Raw genomic sequence first — 24799 nt, forward strand, 5'->3', positions numbered from 1 at the left:
AGGATTTATGAAAGATTTTAAGACCAGCGATACGTAGGGGTCTCTTAGCTATATTATCAACTAAATTCCAAGTGAATTTGTCTTTTTGCTTTTTAAAAGTGAAACTGTGTATTATCTTCTTTGGGACAAAGTGAGATTACAAAAAAACCCGAAGGCAAAGAAACATACAAACCAAAAAACCCAATGAACGAAAAACAAAACACTGATGAGATTTCTGTCAGCCAGAAAGGGAGAGTTTGAATAAGTTCGTTCCCCTCCCTGCTTTGACATACCTACTAGCCAAAATCACATCTAATCTATTGAATTCCAAGTGATTTCATTAAACAACAGAGGTTGGTTGGGGTTTGAGGGCTCTGAGATTGACATTGGGTCTAATCGTGCTCTAGGGTCTCAGAAGAAAAGATCAAAGGAAGGGACCTTATATTCTGGAAAGATCTGTGATAGCGGAGAAGGAATAGAAACAGAGCGGGTGCTTTGTTCTTGTTTTTTCCAAAGTTACTTTTAAGGAATTGACTGTAGTATCAGCTGCATCCTTTCCTGTTCTGTTCCAGCTCAGTTGGCAAGAGAGGTACATTCCACGGACACTTAGCAAAACGCCACACTGAAAACAAATAAATATGGGTGAGCCCCCTAGAAGGATCCTAGGGAGAGGTCTATGGGGCCGTGAATGGCTCTTTTGTTAACAACTCCAGCCGCTGGGACCCAGGGATGGACACAGCGGGACCACTCCACTGAAGTGGAGATAAACACACTTCAGAAAGCAAACTGAGTAGCGGGTGTTTCCACCCCTTAAAATTATAAACCAAAAAGTCAAGAAGGACGTTTTTAGTTATGCAGGCGGTTTCTGAAGTGGTTCTTGTGGGCAGTGTGTGAATTCTCAAGAGCTCCACCAGCCCATGCTGTGGAGTAGACCAAGGAGCTGTGATGTATGATACAACCTTGAGATGTGGGGACTCCAGGAGCCCTCAGGGGTCCCCGTGTCCCTTCTTCTGCCTCATAGCAGATCTGTACTTGGATCCCAAGTGGGAAGCTTTCACATTTTTTGATGTTCTCACAAGTCCCCTGAGTCTCCCAGTGTCCAGGCCACTCCTTGAGGGCCCCCAACACGGCAGCAGGGTGAGGATGTGCTCCAGCAATCTGCCTTCATGCCAGGACTCACAGCTCACACCGGTCACCATCTGAGGCCATGTGGACCCTGGCAGAGGGGGTGGGGAATCCCTTGGAATCTGTTTAATTCTCTATTTCCAGTGGGTTCAGTACCTCCTCCCCCTGGATTCCAGTTTCCTGCTGCCACCAGCCAGTTCCTATTCAGCTTCTTTCTTCTTCTTAAATTGCAGAACCACTGATGCTGAGAATTTGGCCTCTGTGCACAGGTGCCGAGTCGGATCTCAGAGACAGAGTGAAGTAGAAAAAAACAGCTTTATCGCTTTGCCAGGCAAGGGGGAACACAGCCGGCTTGGGCCCTGAAAAATTGTGAGTCCCAAACTGGGAGGACTTACTGAGGAGTTTTATAGCAACGGTTCAAGGATGGGGTTGCTTATAAGGATTAGGGCCTGCATTCCTTTAACCTGGCCTCAGGAGATCTCCTGATGACCTTCTCCCTGGAATGAAGAACGCTTCATCAGGTAGTTAACATCTTCCATTTGTTGGGGGTTTAGTTCTTCAGAAGAGCTCAAAGATACTGTTCTGTGTATCCCTTGAGGCAGAACCAGGACCTGCCCCAAGGCTGCACTATTGTCTCCTGACTGCTCCCCCCTTGTCTCTGCATCCCCTCCCTTCCCTGATTAGCAACTGTTTGAACCTGCCCTTTGGATCTCAGGGAGGGTCATGGAGGCTGAAGCCTATTCCCTACAGATAAGAAATGGGGGACACAGAAAGGCTTCCATGCCCAGGAGCCCCCCAGGGTCCTGCTCGGTTTCACCATCTACCTGGCTGCTCAAACCAATAGCCCAGGAGACAGTGTAGACTTGTCAGGGTCTCTCCTTGGCCTCATCCAATCCATCATCAAGTCCCACCGGCTTTATTTCCAAAGTACCTCTTCATCCCCACGGCCACCACCCTGTCCAAGCCACCATTCCCTCCTGGTTTGATGTCCCCCAAAGTTTCTAAACTGGATTTCCTATCTATGGTGCCCAACCTCATGTAAACCAGATGTCCTGCCTGCAGTGGTGCCCTGCCCTCCAATAATCTACTCTCTATCTATACAGCCACTGGAGCAGTCTTTTAAAAATATCAAGTAGCTCACATTCTCTCCTCTTCAAAACCTTCCAGTGGTTTCCCATTCTACGTTGAATCCATGGTCTACAGAGCTGTTCACGGTCTGGTCCCTGCATCTTCCACCTTCTTTTTGGACCACTCTGTGTTCTAGCCACATCAGTTTTTCGAATTCTTGCAGATACCGAGCTCACTTTTGCCTTAGGGAATTTAATCTTTCTTCATCTGGCATGCTCTTCCCTCAGTTTTGCATGTTTGGTTCCATTAAATCACTCAGGACTCAGCTCAAATATCACCTGTTAGCAAGGAAGGCCCTCCCAGACCATCATCTAGAGTCACACTTCCATTCTCTCCATCCAGTCACGAACACCAGTGTTTTATTTTATTTAAAACACTTATCACAATTTTCAATTTTCAATTTTTTTGTTTACTCATGTCTTGTGTGTTTCTCTTACTGGAATATACATTCCTGGAGGGCAGACAACTGTTTTTCTTGTTCACTGCTCCATTCCCAGAAGAAGAATAGCTGGTATGGAAGAGTAGCTGGTATGTAGTAGATGCTCAATAAATGTTTAATAATAAACAAATCCTCTGAAAAGAGAATGGCAGGGGGACTGCAGACAATGAGGTGTTTTATCCAGGGTCTTCTAAGATGATGGGTTTATGGGTGTACATGAAGCTTATCCACAGATCACTTCTCCCAGCTGAAGCTTCTGTGACGGTGTGGATGCGTTAAAAACAGTATTTGGGGAGGGGAAGGTAGTAGTGGGTGCAAGAAAAAAGGCCACAGCTGAGCACTATTTCATGACTTCTTAGCTTCCATAATCATATGAGACAATTTGTTGTAGTAAATCAATCTCTCTCTCCATATCTCTGTGTCTCTATACATCTATCTATCTATCCATATATATATATATATATATATTTACTTGATATATATTTACTTGTTCAGTTTATCTGGAGAGCCCTGACCAATACATCTTCCCTCCCTCCCTCCATCCCACAAATTTGTATTAAGCCTGAATTCAATTTAATAGAAAGTCGATATGACCTGGCCTTTGTGCTCTAGGAACTAATACTCTAATAAGAGAGTTAAGGACACAAAAACTCAAAATTCAAGGAAGGATTTAATAGGGGACACAAGTTAGGTGTAGACATGATATTTTGAGGGTCCAGAGAAGGGAGGCAGTGGTTGGGAGGGTTAATTCAGGAGCCAGGCTGTCTGAGTTCAATTACCTGTTCCCCTTTTTATTACCTGTGTGATCTTTGGCAAGTTATTTAATGGTCTGTGCCTCACTTTCTTTACTTATAAAATATGGAAAAGATTACTATCTACCTCATAGAATTATCAGAAATACTAGGCAAAATAATGCATATTAAGACACTTAAGACGGCACCTTAATATTCAGTATTCAATATGCTGGACGGAGGATGGAGACACTTTATCCTAACATTGGGTAGGATTTAGACTTAATGTGAAAATGGGCAAGGAAATTCCAAGTGGAGTCATGTGAACAAAAGGGGCAGGAAGGGGTGAATGGTGGTAGTTGAAGTATTCAGTTTGGTTGGAACACTGGAAGGGGAAGAGGGTGATATTGGGTAATCGTGTGGCACCATAACAGAGAGGGACATATTAGTAACCAGTCTCTTTTTGGTGAGTAATTATATATCACTGAAGATTTCTAAGCTGAGAAATTGTCTAGATGCCTTAATTTCTGCAACAATTTACTGGCTCAGAAATCTTTGGTGACCTGTAATGTCTTAGCAAAACACTTCTTTCCTTCTGTTTGATTTGAGTTTTACTCTTTCTGTTCTAGTCTTAACATGAAACCTTAGTTTATTGACTTGGGATCTCTTCTTCTTTTAATATACTCATTCCATGCTATAAATTTCCCTTTAAGCACTAGGCTAGCTGTAATCCATAAAATTTTATATGTTGCATTTTCCTTTCCGCTGCATTAAAAATTTTTTCTAATTTCCCTTGAGTGTTCCTTGTTTACCTACGGATTAGTTGGGAGTCTGCTGTTCAGTTTCCAAGTGATTGGAAATTTACCTGTTCCTTTTCTGTTATTGATTCCTAGTTCAATTTCATTATGTCCAGAGAGCATACTTGTATGATTTCACTTATTTAAATTGGTTAAGATTTGTTTTATGGCCTAGGATTTGATCCATCTTGGTGAATGCTTCATGTGTAGCTGTGTATTCTGCTGTTGTTGGGTGGAGTGTTCCATAAATGCCAATTAGATCCAGATGGTTGATCATTTCTTCTGAATCCCTTCTAACTTTCTGTCTCCTAGTTCTATCTGTTACTGTGAGAGGAGTATTGAAGTCTCCAAATCTTATTATTATTATTTTTTTTCTGGTACATGGGCCTCTCCCGTTGCGGAGCACAGGCTCCGGACGCGCAGGCCCGGTGGCCATGGCTCACAGACCCAGCCGCTCTGTGGCATGTGGGATCCTCCCGGACCGGGGCACGAACCCGCGTCCCCTGCATCGGCAGGCGGACTCTCAACCACTGCGCCACCAGGGAAGCCCCAAAAGTCTCCAAATCTTATTGTGGGTTTGTCTCTTTCTCCTCTCAATTCTGTCATTTTTTTTTTCATGTGTTTTGAAGCTCTGTAGTTAGGTGCATACACATTTAGTATTGTTATATTTTCTTGATGAGTTGACTTTTTTATATATGTGTTATTCCTCTTTATCTTCAGTATTTCTCTTTGTTCTGAAGTCTATATTGTCTGATATTAATATAACCAGTTCAGCTTTTTTTTGGAGGGGGTTAGTATATCTTTTTCCATTCTCTTACTTTTAACTTATCTATATCACTATGTGTGAGTGAGTTTCTTGTGGCCAGCATATATACTTAGGTCATCATATAAAATCTAATCTGACAGTTTCTGTCTTAAAATTGGTGTGTTGTATATAATTTACCATTTTATTATTTTTTTGGTTAATTTTTTATTTTTCTATTTCCTCTTTCCTGACTCCTTTTGGTTTATTGAATTGTATCTTAGCATTTCATTTTATTTATTATTTTCATTTTGACTATGTCTCTCTGCGAGATTACAAAAATGCATTCTCGACTTTTCACAGCCTATTTAGAATATTACTACTTCAGTTTGAACATAGGTATCCTGTCCCTCTATAGTTTCCTTTACCGCCTTCTCTTTGTGCATGGTCGTCTTACATATTACATTCACATACATTAATGACTCCATGGGTCAATGTTGTTGTTGTTATTATTATTATAATATGATTTTGCTTTCAGCTGTCAACATGTTTAAAAGAACTTTGGGGGGGGAAGTGTAGTATATTATACTTAACCATATATCCACTCTTTGTGTTATTCTTTCTCCATTCCTAGAGAATTGAGGCAACGGAAAGTAAGTAGAGACTGACAAATAGAGAAAAACTAAATTTCTGATGACGTTGACTGTGTTCTGAATATGGCCGTATTATCCTCTGGACTTTTTGTAACTTCTTCCCCTTTTGTTTAAGCCTGTCTTGAGTTTGATTTTCTGTCCTTTCCAACGGAAAGCACCCGGGTTGACACAGTCTTCAAGGAGGCGATTTTGGGGAAGCAAGTCCGATTGTTTGCTGGAGGGCATGTTAATTGCTCACATGGTGATGGTGGTGATAATGACACGTGATGGTTATTTAGTCCCTCACTGGCGCTGCTCCCATTTCTTAATATCTTAATATCTAGAGTTGTTTATTTCTCAGTTGCAGGCAGATGAAAACGAACACGGACTTGTAGGTAGGTACCCATGACTGCTTAAGTGGCCGAGTTCAGACACAAAGTGGGCTGAGAAATCACCTAAGATGCGTAATCATGATGATGTCCAAATCAACATGGCATCCTGTATCAGTTGGAGATTATTTTCAAGTACACGTAACTGAAACTAGGCTCCAGTGGCTTAGCTAAATAGAGGGACAGGTATGGTAGCTCCATGATGTCATTAAAGACCCAAGCTCCTTCTCACCCTTGGCTCTGCCATTATAAGCATACATGACTTTGGGGGCAGGTTTATATATATAATTCATATGTACAGAAAAATCACCCTTTTTAGAGTCTAGTTCGGTGAGTTTTGACAAACACATAGAGTCAGGTAACCACCACCATACCAAGATATAGAACAAACTCAACACCCCCCAAACTTTCCCTTGTGCCCCTTTATAACTAACATCTCCTTTCACCCCCACCCAGACAACCACTGCTTTCTTTCCTGTCTCCACTGTTTTGTCTTTATAAGAAGGAACTCATAGGAATGAACTCCCTCTTTCACTTGGGATAATGAATGTAGACTTATGCTGCTGTGTGTATCAAGATTTCTCCTTTTTAGAAAAACTGAGAAGTACTCTTTTACGGATATCCCTTTTATGGGTATGGTTTGTCGATCCATTCACTGGTTGAAGGACATTTGGGTTGCTTCTAGTCTTTGGAGATTATGAGTAAACCTGCCAGGAACATCTGCATCTAGGCTTTTGTGTGAACATGTTTCATTTCTCTTCAGTACGCACCTAGAGGTGGGATTGTTGGGTCATCTGATGGGGATACGTTCAGGTTTATACAGACCTGCAAACTTGTATTTCAAATGGCTGCACCATTCTTAACAGTAATGTCTGAGACTTCCAGCGGATTTGTCTCCTCACCAGCACTTGGTCTTATAGTTTCTTATCAGTCTAATACGGGTGTAATCCTTGTGGTTTTAATGTGCATTGGCATCATGGCCAGAGCTGCTGAACGTCTTTACATGTGCTAATTTTCCATCAATATATCTTCTTTGGTGAAGTGTCTCCTCAAGATCCTTATCCATTTTGTACTGAGTTGTTTTGAGATTTGAGTCTTTTGTCAAGATACACGTTTTGCAGGTATTTTCTTCCAGTCTTTTGTCTTCATTTTCCAACCACTGTCTTTCCAAGAGCTTAGGTTTAAAATTTCGTTTAACTGGATGAAGTCCGATTTCTCACTTTTTCTTTCATGGTTTGTACTTTTTGTGTCTTTTCTAATAAGTCTTTGCCCTACTCAAGGTCACAAGTATTCCCCCCCCCACCATGTTTTCTTCTAGAAGTTTTATAGTTTTAGATTTTATGTTTAGAACTATGATTCAAGTTGAGTTAATTTTCGCTGTGTGGTGAGGTATGGGTTGAGAGTCCTTTTTAGCTTCTGACTGTCCAATAGTTCCGGCCCCATATATTGAAAAAAACGTACCCTTTCTCCATTGTGTTCCCTTTGTTGAAAATCAATTAACAGTATAGGTTAAGTTTACTTCTGCCTTCTCTTTTTTATTTCATCCACATAAATGTATAACATTTTGCTAATACCACACTCTATTGATGACTGCAGCTTTATAGTAAGTCTTGAAACCAGGTATTAAAGTTCTCCAACTTCGTACATATTTTCCAAAATAGTTTTGGCTATTCCAGTTTCATTACACGTTCATTTTAGAATCAGCATGTTGATTTCTACCAAAAAACCCTGGCGGGATTTTGATTGGGGTTGTAGAATTGAGATCTGAGTGGGATCATCTGGGGGAGAATATGGACATTTTAACAGTATTCAATTATCTACTCCATTTATTTAGGTGCTCTTTGTACATATTTAGATTTATACCTATTTCATTTTGGGGCACTATTATAAATGACGTTTAGATTTTAATTTCTGATTATTCATTGCTAGCATATCAAAATACAGTAAATTTTTTATGTTGACTTTGTTTCATGTGACTGTGATAAACTCACTTGGTAGTTCTGGTCATTTATATACTATAAAGTTCATCCATTTAAAGTGTACAGTATTTTTAGTGTATTGACAGAGTCATGTAAGCATCACCGTAATCTAATTTTAGAACATTTTAATCACCTCAAATCCAGATACCTTTCTTTCATTTGGATTTCTAGTCTAATTCCATTGATTAGAGAACATACCTTACATGATTTCAATATTTTATATTTGTTGAGGTTTTTATTTTTATGATCAATCTTGGTTAATGTTTTATGTGTACTTGAATATGATCTATTTTGGTTAATGTTTTATGTGCACTTAAAAGGATATCATTTCTCAGTTGTCGAGTGGAGTGTTTTATAAATGTCATTATATATGTCAGAATTGTACATTGCTAGTGTTGGTCAGATCTGTATCCTTAGTGATTTTCTGCCTACTTATTTTATTGACTGCTGAGGGAGGAGTCTCCAGATATAACTGTAGGTTTGCCTATTTCTCCTTTCACTTATACCAGTTTTTGTATCATGTACTTTGTGGTTCTTTTGTCCGTTGCACACATGTTTAGGACTGTTATGTGTTGTTGCTGAATTCATCCCTTTGTAATGTAATGACTCTCTTTATCCCTGATAATATCTCCTGTTCTGAAGTCTAATTTGTCTGATAACATAGCCGCTTCAGTGTTCTTTTGTTTAGTGTTTGCAAGATATACCTCTTCTGTCTACTTTAATTTTTAACCTTGCTGTGTATTTATATTTAAAAAGTGTTTCTTGTCGACAGTATATGGTTTGGTCTTTCTATTTTATCCAGTCTGGGAATCTCTGTCTTTTATTTGATGTGTTCAGATCATCTAGATTCAATGCAATGACTGAGTAAAATCTATTCTCCTTGCTAGTTATTTTCTTTACTTTTTTTTTGCCAGTTATTTTCTATTTGTTCCGTTGGTCCTTCCTTCTCCCCTTAGCCCTTGTTTTTGGTCTGCTTTTGGATTAATTCAGAATTTGCTATGATTCCATTTTATGTATTATTATTAGCTTACTATTTATACCTCCATAATATTTTTTTCCAGTGGCTGTCCTAAGGTTTACTATACTTTTTTCCAGTGGTTATCTTAAGATATCTTTCTTTAATAGGTCACATGCTACCTTCCTATCATATTGTACCACTAAGTGTAGTGCAGACCCCTCACAGCTGTGTGCTCCCACTTTTCCCCTCCTTTCTTCTGTGGTATTTTTCATACATTATACTTTCACATATGCTATCAACCTACAGCATGTTCTACTCCTTTTCTGGACAATTTAGTTTTTATAGCAATTAAAAATAAGGGGCTTCCCTGGTGGCGCAGTGGTTGAGAGTCCGCCTGCCGAGGCAGGGGACACGGGTTCGTGCCCCGGTCCGGGAGGATCCCACGTGCTGCGGAGCGGCTGGGCCCGTGAGCCATGGCCGCTGAGCCTGCGCGTCTGGAGCCTGTGCTCCACAACCAGAGAGGCCACAACAGTGAGAGGCCCGCGTACCGCAAAAAAAAAAAAAATCTCAATTGTAACCATTTCTGGATAGATTCATTTCCTTGTGTAGATCCACGTTTCTGTCCAGTGGCATACTGTTCTTTTACATTTCTAGCAGTGCTTGTCTGCTGGCAATGAAATCTTCCAATTTGCGTTTGTCTGAAAAAGTGTTTATTTCTCTTTCATTTTTAAAACTGAAGTAGAGCTGACTTACAATATCATTAGTTTCAGGTGTACAACATGGTGATTTGATATTTTTATAGATTATACTCCATATAAGGATATTTTAAAATACTGGCTATATTCACTGTGCTGTACATTACATCCTCGTATCTTATTTATTTTATACATAGTAGCTTATACCTCTTGATCCCCTTCCTCCACTGCCATCCCCACTTGTAATCACTAGTTTGTTTTCTGTATTTATGAGTCTGCTTCTGTTTTGTTATGTTTGCTCATTTGTTTTATTTTTTAGATTCCACATATAAGTAAAAAAATACAGTATTTGTCTTTTTCTGTCTGACATTTCACTGAGCACAATACTCTCTAGGTCCATCCAACTCACTTTTTTAAAGTGCAAAATTCAGTGGCTTTTAGTGTATTCGCAAGGTTGCGCAACCCCCTGCTGTCCAATTTCAGGACATTTTCATCACCCACCCCCCCCGGCCAAAGAAACTCTATACCCAGGACCAGTCTCTCCTCACTCCCCTATTCTCAGCCTTTTCTTTCATTTTACTGATGAGCTCGTGGCAGGAGTGCTTGGTGTGTTATATGTTTTACTGTTACTGATGAGCTCGTGGCAGGAGTGTCTGGTGTGTTATATGTTTTACTTTTAGCGGCAGCATTTCCATTTTACTCCTTCATATAATTTCCATCTTTCTGCAGAACTTTCCCTTTGTCCATATATGCTGTCACACTTTCCCACTAAAGCATTTAACATTTTAGTCAGGGTTATTATTTGTAACTTTCTGACATAGTTTTGATTGTTTTGTCTCTAGGCAGTGTGTTGCTTTTTCTTGCTATTTTTGTGTGTCATACTTTTAGAATAAATGCTGGGCATCAGGTGTAAAACAGTGGAGACTGAGGTCAACAGTATTCATGCCAGGAAAGGGGTGCAGCTCTTTTCTGCTAGGCCATTAGTGTGTGTGTGTGTGCACTAGTGCACACGTGTGCTTGTGCATGTGTGGAAAGGCATGTATGTGCAAGTATGCATGCATGTATAAACATGTATTTTAATGCACGGGTATGCACTGTGTCTATGCATGTTATGCGTGTGTGCGTATGCCTTGTGTGCATGTGAGCACGTTTGCTTGTGCATGTGCGTGTGAATGCACACCTGTGCATGCATATGTGTGCATTTGTGCACATGCGCGTGTATGCATTGCGCACGTGTGTGAATGCAGTGTGTATATGTGCGCACACGTGTGTGCGCGTGTACGTGTGTGTGCCTTGTGTGTGCATGGGTGAGCACATGCTTGCTTGTGCCTTGCATATGTGTGAATGCAGTGCGTGCACGTGTATGTGCGCATGTGTGCAATACACGTGTGTATATGTGCGTGCGTATGTATGTGTATATGCAAGTATGTGTATGCCTGTGTGCATGTGTGTGCATGCTCAGTCAGTCTGGTCGGGAGTAGAGCTGGCTTGGGTTCTGTCGCCGTGGTTACCATCAGTGCTGCACAGGCCTCAGACTCGGCTGGCATAGCCCTGCACTTGCGGTGGGGTTGGCTCGGCAGAGGGAGCCCCTCAGTGTTCTGGCCCCACTTTTAGCTCCAGGCCTTTCTCGTCAGCCAGAACAGCTCCCCATGCTCTCGCCTCTCCCATTACCAGGGTGCCGAGTGCTGCCAGCCTGGAAGTGGGACGGTGGGAATTCTGTTTCCCTGGTTGGCCTCAGGCTCAGGTGGCCTGAGTTCCTGCATCTCGGGTGGATGTCCCCAGTGGCTCTGCCCCTCTCCCAGTACAAAGGGATCTCTCTGCCCCTCTCTGGGGACAGAGGGTGGTGTCTCCCCTTCCTCTAGCTGCACAGGTTCTTCCCAGTGCCCTGGGGTGCAGTGTTGGCTGTCCTTCTACAGCAACTTCAGGACTTTGGTGCCTGGGGGAGAAGGTCCAGGCAGACGTCATGCCTTCTCAGTGGTGGCCACTCACTTCTCTGGTGAGCCCTGTTGAGAGGTTGCCTCCAGGCTCCCACCTGCCACCCTCTTCCTCTGAGCACCTGCTGGGGTCATGGAGAAGGGCCTGGGATGGGGTGTGAACTCCCCTGTGTCTGCAGTGGCCGAGGGCTGTGTGCTCTCACCTAGCCCACATTGGCCTTTCCAAATTCATTGCAATTCTTTTGCTGAACTCTCCTTACTGGCTTGGCCCCATTTCCCCCATGCCCTGCCTCGTGTGAGCCAACACTCACGCCCTCCTCTCCTTAGAGGGGTCTGTCTTTTCAGACCACATTTCAGGCTGGGTAGTTTCCCTGACCTCCGTTTGCTAGTGGACTCACGAAAAGTCATGATGTTGTAGATTTGGAGGCTGCTCTTGTGAAGGGGGTAATGCTCTTTCCAGCTTTCCATGTCCTCAGAGAAAAGCTTGGGTTTCCAGTCCCATGACTGCAGGAGAGCTGCCCCATTTGTTCTTATCACTTCTATGCTCCAGCCAGATAAAAGGTCAAGGTCAGCAGGCTTCAGGAAGAGCAGAGATCAAAAGCGTTTTCTCGGAAGCCTGTGCCACAGACGTCTGCCTCGATCTCGCTGTGTGTGGGCCCCTGGCCACCCCAGCTGAAAAGGAAGCGATCGTTTTTAATTGAGATTACAGGCACCCAAATACGCTTGGGATACCGTCTGGGGAGAAGGGAGCGGCAGCATTTGGGGCAGGGAGTGAAGAGCCACGTCTGCCAGGTACAGTCTTCTTCAAACCTTCCTCCGCAGCTCAACAGTTTCTTAAGCTTTTACCCCTCACCTCCTCTTTGGAGATGGGATGAAAGCTACGGACACTCTCCCCGCAGAAGTTCACGTGTGTGCGTTCAAAAGAGTTGTGCATGCGACTTCAGGGCACTCCGTGACTCCATGAAGCTGTGCCCGAATGTCGGGACCCATGGAACCGTCACCCCCGATGGTCGGTCTTATCCTTGGTTCTCCAGGAGCAGAGCCTGGGGTTGACATGTGTGTGTAGTTTTCTTGGGAGCCGATTCTAGGGGCAGCAGTGTTTACAGGGGGGAGTACAACAGGCAGGTGGGAAAGTCAGTTCAAGGAGCTGTCACTCAGCTGCCGCTCCTGGAGTGGCGGAGGAGGAGAGGTGTTTAGCCACTGAGTTCCGAGCCTCACTGGTCAGGGCTGCTCCCTGTCGGCGAGGCCCCTGTTTCTGGGTGCTGGTGCATGCGGCTGCTGCATGGGACCCCCAGGCATCCCACCTGCCGCCGAGTGCGAGAGGCCCCGGGCAGAGACACACCGTGGGGAGGGAGGCGCGGAGGCTGGTGTGGGGCCGAGCATCCCAGCGCGTCTGGGATGAGAAGTGAGGCTGCCCGAAGCCGGGCGGTGGTGAGGGGAGGGTCTGGTACACACGCCGGCCAAGCGCCGCCTCTCTCTGCCTTTGCTGCCTCCAGTGCCTACACAGGCACTGAATGACAAACGACTGCAGCTTCTCAAATTCATCCCATTCACCAGACCTCCGATGGCAAGGGACAGAAACTAAGCTCAGACTTACTCCGGGGGAACAGGAGTTGACTGGTGCCTCTCCGCGAAAACTGCCGCTGTATCTCAGGTCCGGGAGCTCAGCAAACACCATCGAATCTCTTAGCTCAGTTGTCCGCTCTTTCTACTCTTTGTAGAGGCAAAGTGGCCAAGAGCAGCCTTAAGTTAAGATCCTTGGGGGTCAGCAGCGCCATGGGGGGAGGGGAGCCTCCTCTCTTCCGGGGCGGGTATATTAGCCCCGGGAAGACGCTGATTGGAGCCGAGGAGGACGCATGACCCCTCTGGTCAATTGCAGGCCCGGGGCGCGCCGAGGTGCTGCAGGGGTCCCGCCCGCCCCGTGACCATCTGCCCACCGGACGGAAGCACGTGGCTGGTGTAGGAAACACCCTGCAGAGGAAACCCCCAAGCTTGTGTCCAAGCGGGGGTCTGCGCCGATGGTTTGTTGAGGGATGTGTGGCATCTGGGGAGGTGTAGCTCTGGGCGAGATGAGAATCGGGCGCTAAGAACTCCGCGTCCTCACAGCCTGGCCGGCGCTCCGAGCACCTGGGAGGCTCTACCGCGCTCTTCCTGAGGTCCAGGCTGTCCTGCTCGGCCGCAGGACACGTATCCAGTTGCGGGTGAATAATCCACTTATGCCCCCGTCTTCAGCTGGCTTCACACTTTGCTTCATCCCTGTAAAACTTTATTGAATAGAGCCTAATTGGAATTTAAGGTTCCTTTTATTTTTATTTTTTTCAGCTTTATCACGGTATAACTGACAAAATTGTAATATATTTAAGGTGTGCAACGTGATGATTTGATATACACATATATACACTGTGAAAGGATTCCCACAGCAGAGCTAATTAACACATCCGTCACCTCTCACCTCACATATTTATCTCTTTGTTTTTTGTTTTTTTTTTGGTGAGAACACAAATTCTACTCTGTTACTCTGTTGAAATTGCAAATTTCAATTACACGGTGCAGTATTACCCATTATAGTCACTATGTTATACATAGATCCTCGGACCTATTCATCTTTTCACTTCATTTTATTTACCTTTTGTTTTTTAAAAAAGGTTTATTTTTATTTATTTATTTAGGCTACGCTGGGTCTTAGTTGCAGCACGTGGGATCTTCGTCACAGCGTGCATGTGGGATCTAGTTCCCCAACCAGGGATCGAACCCAGGCCCCCTGCCTTGGGAGCATGGAGTCTCACCAGCTGGACCACCAAGGAAGTCCCTTCATCTTTTTTTTTTTTTTAAATTTATTTATTTGGTTGCCCTGGGTCTTAGTTGCAGCAGGCGGGCTCCTTAGTTGTAGCATGCGAAGTCTTAGTTGTGGCATGCATGTGGGATTTAGTTCCTTGACCAGGGATCAGACCCAGGCCTCCTACATTGGGAGCATGGAGTCTTATCCACTGTACCACCAGGGAAGTCCCCCCTTCATCTTTTGAAAAAAATTTTTTTAAATTATAGTTGATTGGGCTTCCCTGGTGGCGCCGTGGTTGAGAGTCCGCCTGCCGATGCAGGGGACGTGGGTTCGTGCCCTGGTCTGGGAGGATCCCACATGCCGCGGAGCGGCTAGGCCCGTGAGCCATGGCCGCTGAGCCTGCGCGTCCGGAGCCTGTGCTCCGCAATGGGAGGGGCCACAACAGTGAGAGGCCCACGTACCGCAAAAAAAAAAAAAAAAAATTATAGTTGATTTACAATGTTGTATTAGTTTCTGCTGTACAACAAAGTGAATCACTTATACATATACACATATCCACTCTTTTTAGATTCTTTTCCCATATAGGCCGTTTCAGAGTATTGAGTAGGGTTTCCTGTGCTATACAGTAAGTCCTTATTAGTTATCTATTTTATATATAGTAGTGTGTATATGTCAATCCCAATCTCCCAATTTATCCCTCCCCACTTCCCCCTTGGTAATCATGTTTCTTACATCTGTGATTCTGTTTCAGTTTTGTAAAAAGTTCATTTGTACCATTTCTTTTAGATTCCACATATAAGTGATATCATACGATATTTTTCTTTCTCAGACCTATTCATCTTATAACTGAAAGTTTGTACCCTTTTATCAGCCTCTCCCCACTTCCCCCTCCCCCTCCCCCTGGCAACCACCATTCTACTCTCTGAGAGTACTTTTATATATTTTAGATTCCACATATAAGTGATATTAAGGTCCCATTTAAAATACTTAATTAACATCTACCTCAGTACAAACCTGATACACTTTTACCAAACCATAACATTTTTTTGCATCCCTTGTTAAACACACATACACTCATTAAAATAATTGTTGGATAATCGAATACTGAATATCTACTAAGTACTAAGCCCTGTTCCAGGAGGTGAGGATACAGAGAGAACAAGACAGAAAAATTTACGTGCTCTTATGGGGCTTACGTTTTGGTGGGGAGAGATCAATGAATGAAATAAATATTTAAGGTGTAGGGGGTGTCGGATAGTGGTAAATGACATTGAGAAAAACATAACAGGAAAGAAAGGGCTTTAGGAAGGGGATGTTTCCGTGTCAAGATGGTATTCGGGATGGCCTGAAGGAGGTGATGAGGGGAGGCCCACAGAGGGATCCACAGCAATGGGTTCCCAGACCCACACCCCATCAGCACCATTTCCAAAATGTCCCCACGGTGGGAAAGGCTGCCTTACACGGAGGTGGGCTCATCTCAACACCTGAACAGGACGTGAGAAAGGTAAATGATGTGAGTCAGCACAGACCTGCCGTCTGGCATGGAGAGCAAAAGTAAGTCCATGGTGAGTGAGGGCAGGTTCTGCTGAATTTGATTTCTATCCTTTTTTTTAAAAAAAAAATTTATTTATTTATTTTATATATTTGGTTGCACCGGGTCTTAGTTGCAGCACGTGGCCTCCTTAGTTGCAGCATGCGGGCTCCTTAGTAATGGCACGTGAATTCTTGGTTGTGGAATGCATGTGGGATCTAGTTCCCTGACCAGGGATTGAACCCCGGGCCCCCTGCACTGGGAGCGCTGAGTCTCACCCATTGCGCTACCAGGGAAGTCCCTCTATCCAGTTTTTATTACTGTTATTGTATTGGGATGCCTCCCATTATCTGATGGTGATTTTTTAAAAAAAATTTTTATTGGAGTAGAGTTGATTTACAATGTTGTGTTAGCTTCTGCTGTCCAGCAAAGTGAATCTGTTATGCATATACATCTATCCTCTCTTTTTTAGATTCTTTTCCCATATAGGCCATTTCAGAGTACTGAGTAGAGCTCCCTGTGCTCTACAGTAGGTCCCTATTAGTTATCTATGTTATATGTAGTAGTGTGTGTGTGTGTGTCAGTCCCAATCTCCCAATCTATCCCTCCCCCCCACCTTTCCCCCCTGGTAACCATGACTGTTTCTGTTTTGTAAATACGTTCATTTATACCCTTCTTTTAGATTCCGCATATAAGCGAGATCATATATTTGTCTCTCTCTGTCTGACTTACTTCACTCAGTATGACAATCTCTAGGTTGATGGTGACTTTTATGGTTAAAAAAGGAACAAACCAGCGTGGTTCGGTCTCGGTGATGGGAGAGGTCCATTTAAGTAGCAATCTGTCTAATTCTTGGTAAATTAAGACCTGGACTAAGAAAAATCTGCTCTGCTGTCCCTCCTCATGCATCTTTCTCTTTCCTCTGGAGGCAGGCAACAGGAGGGACAGAAAACTGGTGAAATGCGGGGATAAAAGTTGTAAATTACTTTCCCCCTTAGGCGATCAGCCCAGGCGGCAGGATAAAGGTGGCAATTACCACAGTGGAATTCACCATTTTTTCAAGTGCAAAGAGATAGAGAAACGTGCACATGAATTTCTGGAGCCCTGCTGAAGCTGTGCAGCCTGGTTCAGCCTATCAGATCATCTGGGAGGTTGTGGGCTGCAGGCACAAATTAAAAGTAATCACTTCACGGTTTTGACATCACATTTTTTTCTCCCCCATGGGGACTGGAGGGCATTTTCTTATCCTCTTTAGGAAGTATTTGGACTCAGGGCTCTGTTCCCACTTAGCGTCAGGACAAAGGAGCTAGTAATATTAGCTAACATTTAGTGGGTGTTATTTTCTACTTTATAATAATAATAATCACAGCTAACATTTATTGAGTGACATTTTTTCTTTGCAAAAAATAGCTAGCATTTATGGAGTGCTATGTATTTTCCAAGCGCTGCTTTGAGAGCCTTGTATGTATCATCTCATTTCTTGTTACAACTCTATGGAGCGGAAACTATTACCTCCATTTCACAGATGAGGAATATGAAACAGAGAGGTTCAGTAACTTGCCTAAGAGCACACAGCCAGTAAGCACTGGAGATGGTACAGTGAGGTAAGTGTTATTTAAATCACATAGCACATTATAGCAGTGATTATAATCGTGCGTGCGTGTGTGTGCGTGTGTGTGTGTGTGGACATGTATGCAGTATAAAGTTTTGGTCTCTAGTAAAGTGGGCGGAGGCTGGCTAAGGGCCTGACACTTTGCTATCACCTTGGGCAGCGGTCCCCAACCTTTTTGGCGCCAGGGACCGGTTTCATGGAAGACAGTTTTTCCACAGACCGGGGGAGGTGGGATGGGGGGCTAGGGGTGAGGTGGAGAGGGTGGGGGGAGTGTTCAGGCGATAATGCGAGCGATGGGGGGCGGCAGATGAAGCCTTGCTCGCCTGCCGCTCCCCTCCTGCTGTGCGGCCTGGCTCCTAACAGGCCATGGACCAGGACCCATCCACGGCCCGGGAGCTGGGGACCCGTGACCTTGAGAACACTACCCTAGATGCTGTGGTGGGCTGTGGGGATTGGTGTGATCGCTCAGGGCACCTTGTAAATAGTTTCATCCGTCTCTGAAAGGGTTAAAGAGAAAACGTGGCCGGCATCTCTCAGAGGGCAGAGGGTGCGGTGTATTTTCTTCTTCCATCCCTAAATCACCTTCCTTCTCTCTCTGGGCATGCGAGGCTCCGCTCTAAACAGAGTTTACGGTGTGTTGTACGTCTTGTACTTATGCATATTTATGCTGGCTCTGAGGCGCTGGCGGAAGGTAGCTGACGTATGTATGCACCCCGTGCCTGTCTGCTCTGCTTCTGAACCTCAGATCCTGAAGGCAATTCCCAGTGGTGCGTAACAGGCTGGTGTTAGGACCCAGGAAGGACACAGCAGCCGCGGGACATAAATAGAGAAGCAGAACAGAACAAAGTTTGAGGAGAGAGCCTTACATCCCTCACTCTCTCCACCCCAAGCGCTGGGGGACAGACAGACAGACGAGGTATAAGCCTGAGTCACACCAGAAGGAGTCGGGCAGCAACGCACCAGCCCAGGAGCCCGAGGGAGCTCCAGACACAGTTCCTCCCACTTCCAGGAAAAAGAGAAACTTCCAGCTCCGAACCTGGGTGGATACCACTGAAGACTCTTGACAGAAACAGAAAACCGCGAGGGACCCACGATCACCCCCGAGCTTCGGCACTGCAGCCGCAGCCCTGGATTGCTTCTCGGGAGCTGTGATCGGAAGCTGCCTGTCTCCTCCCTGCGTCCCCGAGCCGGCCTGATCGTTCCCGTGTGTTTATTGATCACCGAAGACCCTTGTGTCCGGAGACGAAGACGAAACACCCATTAACTCTCACGACCCCTCTGCCTTAACTCTCTGCAGTTCACAAACGCTAGGGAAACAGAAGGTTTTCTTCTTTCCGGAACCTGGGAAAATGTCCCTTTCCCAAGGGAGCGAAAGTTAGAGGCGCCACTTTGTCCCAGACCCTCAGGAGCTCTGCTTGGATCGCGTTTTCGCCTCCGCAAAAACCATGAGGAAGCTGCTGCCTCTTTGCTGCTGGCACTCTTGCCTGCTGTTATCTTACTGTGGTTTTCAGGTAACGTCCCCAGGTGCTGCTCGCTGAGATGGGACTCGCCGGGAGGTGCCCCGCGTGTCTTACAATGTGGTGTTTTGTATGCAGGTGCACGGAGCCGACACCAGGTCACAAGCCCATCCAGGTAAGTGAGGCAGCTTCCCTCCCGGTCTGCTCACTACCTGCTCTCCCTGCCCAGCCCGGGGTCTGGAAGCAGTTCGCTTGTTTGTCTCTGAGGCTGTGGGCGAGAGGCCCTTCTTGGGCTCCTCTGGCCCCACCAGCTGTCCCGGCACCTTGTCCCGTGGGTCACTCATCATCCTGCACCTCCATCTTGGGGAAGCAGGTCTCTCCGCGCCCGGATGCTTCTGGTTCTGGGGCATTCAGGACATGGGGGTGTTCACCGGTGAAGCATCTTCTGTCTCTTACTTACATCATGTGTCTCCAGCACAGATTCACTGGAGCTGACTTAGAGCATCGCCCCCCTTCCCCGCACCACCCCGTCCTGTCCCCATCCCTCCGATGGGAGCTTGATTCCTCCATTTCCTCTGAGGAAACCCCTCGCCCAACCGGCTGGGTCCGCTTTTCCTTTGCCCCCCTGAGTCCTCAGTCTGGAAGCACCACCCTGAGGCTTTCCTTGGGGAGGATAGAGGAGACATGAAAACTTCCCTTGCCCCTTCCCAGAGGCGGAGGCCTGCGTGACGGTGACGGGAATTTGCTTTGCCGGCCCTTGTTCCCGTTTGCTGCTCGGCTGGCATGCGCGTGGTAGAGGGGACCCTACACTAACGTCCCCAAGTCCTCGCTTGGGAGCCCGGAGGACAACCCCGGCCTGTGGGTGAGCATGCCTCTGGCCACGATTATCGTCACGGGCAGCCCTGCCAACTCCATGACCCACCAGAGATGGCGGGTGCAGCATCCCTGGCCCCATCCAGGTGGGAAGCCAGTTCCCAGGAGAAGGCTCCGGTCTCGTGGGAGCACCAGAGCCGTGCGGGGTGAAGGTAGACAATGGGTGGGACTCTGTCCCCTTTGGAGTGATGCGGCCGTTGCGGTGGGTGCTGGAGCACCCCGCCATCACTGCCACCTCCGCCTGCCGTCTCAGTGGTACAGGGGCTGCCGTGTCTCTTTCATCCTCATGTTTAAGTTCAATCTTTTGTTGAAAAGGGTGTGAGGGCGGTGAATTTCCACAGGCTCCCCTTTCCTTAGCCAAAACGCTGAAAGAAGGACTTGGGGATAAATAGGTCATCTAGCATCGCATCAAACGGAGGCTGTTCGTGCCCTGTCGCTAACTCACAGCCGACAGCTCACACTGGTTTCCCAGGAGAGATGTGTGTGTGGCCAGGAAGGCGACAAGGCAGCCCTAGGACCCCGGCCGCAGTCAGGGTGGGAAGGGAAGCTGTAGGGTGTTTGCCATGTGGTCCCTTGGCCACATTGCGGCCCCCCGGTTCCACCCACGTCCACTGGCATCCTTGACCCTTAGCTTCAAGGAGTGGCTTGAACTCAGTCTTGGTTCCATAGAGAAACTGCTGCTCTTACATCCTACTTTAGGGTAGAAAAAACATTTCTTGGTCAACTAACTACCTCAGAGAAATAATAATAAAACTGACGATCATAGAAATGTTACTACAAAGGAGCAATGTGCACCGAGGCCTGGGTGGACAGCCGGAGTGCAGGGAGTTTGGGGTCTTAAGCTGCCTTGTCAGCAGCGCTCTGTAGCTGCGAGAGATTCCTCCGCATTGAATCCTCCCGTCTCCAGCAATCTCTCTTTCTTCTTGTTCTCCCCACCCCACTTTTTAATTTTATTTACTTAAAAACATTTTTATTACTTTTTATTGGAGTAGAGTTGCTTTACAATGGTGTGTTAGTTTCTGCGGTACAGCAAAGCGAATCAGCTCTACGTATACACATAGCCCCTCCTTTTTGGATTTCCTTCCCATGTAGCTCCCCTCAGAGCACTGAGTAGCTTCCCTGTGCTCTACAGTAGGTTCTCATTAGTTACCCATTTTATACATAGTATCAATAGTGTGTATATGTCAATCCCAATCTCCCAGTTCATCCCACCCCCCTCCCCCCTTGGTCACCCCACATTTTTAAACCTTTATTTCCTTTTCTTCCTCCCGCCTTCCTCCCTTTTTAGAATAAAAATGAAGGGTGAGATTTATTGAACATCTAGGTGTTTTTCTCTATTTTTTTTATATCCTATGGACGAAACCCTATTGCTTCCTCTCCTTCCCCCCTTCCTTCCTTCCTTCTCCCTCTCTCTCCTTTTCTTTCCTGTCATCCTTTCTCCCTTATTTTCTTCCTCTCGCTCCTCCTCCAGTCCTTTTATTTTGTCTTCTCTTCCTCCTCAACCCCCTTCCTGCTGAAAAGTCTGACCCCTGTCATCCGTGCAGCATCAGCACCTGGGAGGCCTGATGCATTTCTGCTTCTGACCCCTGAAGCCTGCGGCATCCTGAGGGGAGCCCCAGTGGAGGAAACCTGATTCCCAGGACTTCCACCCAAGGGCATCCGCCTAGGCACACAGTGAACATGCAGAGACCCTGTTCCCAATGGGAAGAAATTTCTTTCCACCCAAAGAAATTTGGAAACACCCTGCATATCCATCAGTGTGGGAAAGGCTACATAAATTGTAGCCTTGTATTCTAAGGAGCAGGAAGCGGTAAATAAAAACGCCAGCATGATGGCGTACTGGGTGCTTTTACGTAGCTCCCATGCAGTCCCCCCTGTGCTCTGAGGTGGCTTTGCCAGCCTCCAGGTGAGGAAGCGTTTCTGCCCAAGAGTAAGTGCTCTGCCCGAGGTCCCAGCGCTAATAAGACATAGTGGTAACTAAGGTCACAAATTTGGAGGGAGCTGGGGGTGGTCAGACTCATACAGAGGTTGTTGGAGGTGAGAACAGCGTGGTCAGCCCAGTGGGGGAGGTATGCCCGGGATGCTCGGTGAGCCGGGGTCCCCAGTAGAGGCTGGACCCCTAGTGTCCTGAAGGGCAACCACACCAAAGCTTCCTTTCTAAGGTTCTAGGAGGACTAGTAAGCGTTTCCTGTTTTCTCGGTATGGTACCCAGCCCTGTGCCTTACAAATACTAGGTGCTCGGTGAATACCTGTTGGCTGGATGGCGCACTGGCCGTTGAAGGTTTGCTGGTTGTCTGGTGAGCTGAGTCCCTGACGACAGACAGCCTGTGTGATTTTAACACCCAGCTGGGGGTTTGGCTTCGTTTTCTGCCTTGCCTCTCTATACTAGCCCGGGGAACTCGATATTGTCCTGGTCTTTATCTCTACCGCATAGATACGTATTTAGTTTCATCAGTAATTGAAAAAGAGCTTCGAATTGTTTCGAGCATTTGTGTGTTTTGTGACTGTGGACTGACATTTTGTGCCAAACTATAGCATGCTGTTGGAAGGACCACCAGGGGCTATTCTAGCCCACCTCCCCATTCGAGAGCTGACGGAGGTGAGGCCCAGAGAGGGGAAACTGGGGACTCCATCCCACACCTGGATCCTTTTCTCTGGCCCCAGGCTGCCCGATTTCTTGCTCTGGCCCTGACGACAATGCTAGGAAGCTGTGATGGTGGATAAATCTAAATCCATAAATGGCAAAGGCCAAGAAATTGCACATCACTTGAAAAAAGTTTATAAACCTGCCTTTTACAGATAACTTTTGGAATGAGGGGACTTAATAAACCATGTCATTATCCAGAAGTTTCCTGGCCCTGGGGTACACAGAGCGGCTGGTTCTATTTCCAGGAGATGGGGGCAGCTCACCTCATTGGCCCCATTTAGATGGCAAGGAGGCTAACACAGGTGATTATAGTAATTATAATTCCCGTAGTTATGTAGTGGGTTTTTTCCCTGTGTGAATCAATTGTTTGTTCCCTTTATTTATTTTTATTTTTTAATTGAGATATAACTGGCATGTAAAATTAATAATGAGTTTCAGGTGTACAACATCATGATTTGGTATTTGTATATATCGTGCAACGGTCAGCACAGTAAGTCTAGTTAACATCCGTCACCAACATCGTGTTGTATCGTCTATAAAGGACCCTCAGAGTCACTAGGTCATGGTAGGAACTTCATTCTTCATCGTCCTAGTGCAAACACAAAAGTGTTTATGATATAATTTTTAAAAATAATGTTTATACACTATTGAACAAATGGAAATTTGGCATTTAGAAATTCGGGGGCATCAGAATTACATAGTCTTTCTAGGTTTATTCTTTTATTTATTCATTATTGCAATTTCATCATTCATTCCACCTATATAGTTTTTTTAAGAATTAATTGCTAACATTAAAATTTGGGGGAGAGTTCAAATGCAAAAACCTAGACTTCTGACACACACATACACACGTGCATGCACACACACACATACACACACACGCACATGCACACACACACATGAACACATACACACACACACCAGGCTGTGTTTTAGACACGGGGCTAAGGTGCAAATAGAACAAATTCGCTGCACTCAAGTCGCTAAGAGTCTGGTATACGAGGCAGACAACAAACAAATATACTAACAAACAAAAACTTTCAAATTATAGTGTAAGCCCTACGGGAAGACAAAACAAAGCATTGGGAGAAAGAGTGGATGGTGGTGGTGATGAGGGGTGATCAGGGAAGGCCTGTTGGAGGGGGTGTCCTGAGGGCAGAGGCTTGAATGACAGAGTCGGTTATGCACAGCGAGAAAAGAGCAGGGGGGACAGCAGGTGAGTCCCACTGTGGAATGAGCTTGGTGTGTCATGGGCCAGGCAGGAGGGGTCCGAGATCTGCCCAAATTGGCAGGGACCAATTTTCCTCTGTGTGGTGTAGATTTCCGTTGAATAAAATCGGTGGACATGTATTGCCCTACACAGATTCAAGCGGTGAGGGCTTCCCTTTACTGACACACAGAGTAGGTGACAGGGAAGGGACGGAATGGGGAAATCTGGAATAAAAGCTGAAAAGGAAAAAGTAAAGGTTTTATTAGCTTTTCCTTTTGAATATTGATACCCCGCCCTCCCTCCCCCTCTCTCTCACCAAACTGGATCAACAAAACATTAAGTATGGATGAGAAATTCTTGCTGAAGCACTGATTTTGAAAAAAATTATTTTATTGAAGTAGAGTTGCTTTACAGTGTGTGTTAGTTTCTGCTGTACAGCAAAGTGATTCAGTTATACATATATAATCTTTTGCATATTCTTTGCTGTTACGGTTTATCACAGGATATTGCAGAGTTCGCTGTGCCGTACAATAGGACCTTGTTGTTTATCCATTCTATGTATAATAGTTTGCATCTGCTAATCCCAAACTCCACTCCATCCCTCCCCCACTCCCCCTCCCCCTTGGCAACTACAAGTCTGTTCTCTATGTCTGTGATTCTGTTTGTGTTTCATAGATAAGTTCATTTGTGTCATTTTTTTAGATTCCACATATAAGTAATATCGTACAATATTTGTCTTTCTCTGTCTGACTTACTTCACTTAGTAAGATAATCTCTAGGTCCATCCATGTTGCTGCAAATGACATTATTTCATTCTTTTTTAGGGCTGAGTAGTATTCCATTGTGTGTGTGTGTGTGTGTGTGTGTGTGTGTGTGTGTATCACATCTTCTTTATCCATTCATCTGTTGATGGACACCCAGGTTGCTTCCATGTCCTGGCCATTGTAAATAGTGCTGCAATGAACATTGGGGTGCATGTATCTTTTCAAATTACAGTTTTCTCCAGATATATGGCCAGGAGTGGGATCGCTGGATCATTTGGTAAATCTATTTTTAGATTTTTAAGGAAGCTCCATACTGATTTCCGTAGTGGCTGCACCAATTTACATTCCCACCAACAGTGTAGAAGGGTTCCCTTTTCTCCACACCCTCTCCAGCAAAA

General features: G+C 45.4%; 1 protein-coding gene across 5 annotated transcripts in view; it reads left to right on the plus strand.

The window, feature by feature from the left end:
• Window positions 1-18429: 18429 nt before the first annotated feature.
• Window positions 18430-24799, plus strand: part of ADGRD1 (adhesion G protein-coupled receptor D1) — a 139187-nt gene continuing 132817 nt past the window's right edge. For all 5 annotated transcript variants that reach the window (XR_003795350.1, XM_029234414.1, XM_029234430.1 and 2 more), the window contains exons 1-2: window positions 18430-18961; window positions 19046-19082. Coding sequence is in view for 4 of the 5 variants with exons in the window: in XM_029234414.1 (XP_029090247.1) it covers window positions 18896-18961; window positions 19046-19082 (103 nt within the window). In the remaining variant the exon portion in view is untranslated. The remainder of the gene's footprint in view (window positions 18962-19045; window positions 19083-24799) is intronic.

Source organism: Monodon monoceros, unplaced genomic scaffold (assembly GCF_005190385.1).
Source record: "Monodon monoceros isolate NGI ecotype Baffin Bay Population unplaced genomic scaffold, NGI_Narwhal_1 Super_Scaffold_1, whole genome shotgun sequence".
NCBI classification, from domain to species: Eukaryota; Metazoa; Chordata; class Mammalia; order Artiodactyla; family Monodontidae; genus Monodon; species Monodon monoceros.